Source organism: Ascidia mentula, chromosome 1, assembly GCF_947561715.1.
Source record: "Ascidia mentula chromosome 1, kaAscMent1.1, whole genome shotgun sequence".
Lineage (NCBI taxonomy): Eukaryota > Metazoa > Chordata > Ascidiacea > Phlebobranchia > Ascidiidae > Ascidia > Ascidia mentula.
Genome location: NC_138566.1, coordinates 10968431 through 10970980, shown reverse-complemented (window position 1 = coordinate 10970980; position 2550 = coordinate 10968431). Strand labels below are relative to the sequence as shown.

The 2550-nt window shown below is 36.5% G+C and overlaps 1 protein-coding gene across 1 annotated transcript; it reads right to left on the bottom strand.

Moving 5' to 3' along the window:
- Window positions 1-650: 650 nt before the first annotated feature.
- On the bottom strand, window positions 651-2278 carry LOC145908987 (uncharacterized). The gene is made up of 6 exons (XM_082996305.1): window positions 2050-2278; window positions 1843-1971; window positions 1526-1715; window positions 1285-1467; window positions 1119-1229; window positions 651-925 (listed from the first exon to the last, which is right to left on the bottom strand). The coding sequence occupies exons 1-6, from the start codon at window positions 2202-2204 to the stop codon at window positions 701-703; spliced, it is 993 nt and encodes a 330-aa protein (XP_082852431.1). The 5' UTR covers window positions 2205-2278; the 3' UTR covers window positions 651-700.
- Window positions 2279-2550: the final 272 nt, after the last annotated feature.

The following is a 2550-nucleotide window of genomic DNA, read 5'->3' as shown; positions in this document are numbered from 1 at the left end:
TACTGTCCCAACGGCGACACCATTGAATTGGAAACAATCCGATTTGACCACAATTGCTTCGGTTGCATGACTAAAAATTGTCACACAGTCATTACGGCTGCCTTTGGAGTAAAACCTTAATCATCCCTTGTCGTATATTATCCCCCTGACACATATATAATCAACACTTCATCGACCACTCAAGTTATAAATCTTTTGCAATAAAAATGGCATATTTTATAAAATAACAAAATGATAAAAATTTTGCAAAATGTTTACCTTTGAACACTTTCATAATTTTCGAAAGTAAATATTTGTTTATAAGTTCTGACACAACGTTAAATATCATATTATTTGATTATTTACCGGGTTTGCGAGTTTTTGATCACATTTGCCGCTCAATGGTTTCTTTTGCTTGTATTGGCTGCAATACATTTGTATGAATAAATAACCCTGTCGTTTCATGTAAAAATGTACTACAATATTTGGGATTAGACATACAGAAAAGCGGATTTACAATTACGCTGTAATAAATTGATGATTATACGTCATCATCGCAAACTAATGAAAGGACGCGCTGAAATTAAACCAAACTGCATCCTTATGACATAATATGTCGATTCATTAGCATTTTATTTGCAATGCTACATGTTTACAGCATTTACATTCATTCCACAAATTAATTTAAATACATTGGTCAAGATTACAAAAGGCATTCAGTTCATTTTCCACCGGTCCTTGCATTCCAGTAAGTAACAAGCTTCTTGTTGGCCCACTGCCCAGCTGTAAGCGGTTCATACGATTCGTCGTATTTGTTTCTGGTCTCGTCTTTGTAAACCAATGGTTTATTGATGACGACATCGTTGTCAGGAAATACGAAATATGCGAGTGAACGACGAAGAGCCGTATTCCGCATTTCAGCCTCCTTAAAAACCACACGATGTTGCTGAAATAGAAAACAAATTTTACACACTAGTCTTAATTAACTCTAACGTGAGACATATTACAGACAAACATCTACGTTCGGGGTCACTGCTATGCAGAAATTGAAACAATTGTGCAAATAATTTGGTAGAAAGCACCTGATCAAATTTTGTAAATTAAAAACAACTTATGTTTGTTTTCGAAATGATACCAACCGTTGATTTAAGATTTCTGTTCGACAAAATTTGCAGCATCTCACCAACATTTACAACAGCCGTTCCTTCGGTAGGGGTGGCATCCACATATTTGCCGTCTCTTGTCTTCACCTGTACAACGAGATAAGTGGAATTTGGTGACGCTGATTTAACAAACTTTTCTTACCTGCAAACCTCCAACTTGATCCTGGAAAACGAACGTGATAAATGTTGAATCCGCGTGTTCCCCGCTCCACAATTGACCAGGAATCAATTCACTTTTCACAGGCGGATAATAAACGGTTTTAGCTGTGGTGTTGCTTTTATCCGTGTGCATTTTGCTGTGACATTTGCCGAAAAAATACCCGTCCTGTGTCAACAATATTGAAAGATGATTCGGTATTTTTATTTATAATTGTAAGTCTTACCACCAACTCCATTCCAACAGCTAAAGCACGAAGAACTCTCAAAGTGAGTTTGCGTCCGTGCTCCATGAAACCTAAAATAGCATCTGAGAATCCTGGTGCTATATCATCCGGCCATTCTTCTTTTCTCCTTGCAAATGACGCGCTGTGGATATTGAACGCCTCTTTGTAGTCCGGCATATTCGGGTTTCCTCTAAATGTATGTATCAACATAAATTTTGTAGTTCAAAAATTTAATTTGAGTAACACTAACTAGAATATTTTTCCATAGAAAAATATTTTCAAAACATTTCAACCTTTTTGTCTGTGAAATGGCTTACGTCGCGCTTTCTTTGTTCATTCCTATCCATCCGAAAATGCTGATATCCTTCATGGGGTAGCGTTTTTTTTCCTCCGTGGGTTTTATAAAAAATCTTTCGGTCACTCTATGCACGTCTTGTATGTAGGATCTACAACACAAATAGAAAGGATTTACCCATCAGTAACTTTCAGAAATAGGTTGCCTTCAATCAAACAAATTGACTAACTCAGTTATGCCGTAGTTCTTTAAGTACGCGAATCCAACGTTGAAGAAAGCATCCACCAATTGCTTTCCGACGATAGCAAAATTCTCTTGTAAACATTCCTCGTTTTGCAATCCACAAGTTTCAAAATCAATGATCGGAATATTGCTATCTGTCATGGCAATTATGTGCCCGTTTTTTGTGTTCTTAACAGAAATGGGTCGACAATCAATGCCTGATTCCAAAATCGCCATACACTGGAATATACAAGTAATATAAATTACAGCGGTTTTCTGAGTAAGATGTGGCGAAGTAAACAAAAGGGTTTGCATTCAGAAAAGTAAAACGGTGCTTAGAATTTTCAGAACCTAATGTACTCAGTGTGTCAATCACTACACTTTCGTTGTTGTGTATTTAGATGATATTTTAGTTGCCTGCCCACTAAAAGCATTTATAAGGAAATTATTCTTTAGGCTACATGAACACGTTTTGGTGTTTAAACCCCAGAAATGAGAGTTAACCGAA

What these genes read in the sequence shown, in the direction of transcription:
- LOC145908987 (XM_082996305.1), bottom strand. Translation starts at nt 2,204, where the DNA reads ATGACAGATAGCAATATTCCGATCATTGATTTTGAAACTTGTGGATTG. An exon ending in AAGAACTACGGCATAACTGA is followed by an intron (nt 1,972 to 2,049) that starts GTTAGTCAATTT and finishes TTTGTGTTGTAG; the next exon opens with ATCCTACATACAAGACGTGC. An exon ending in ATGAACAAAGAAAGCGCGAC is followed by an intron (nt 1,716 to 1,842) that starts GTAAGCCATTTC and finishes ACATACATTTAG; the next exon opens with AGGAAACCCGAATATGCCGG.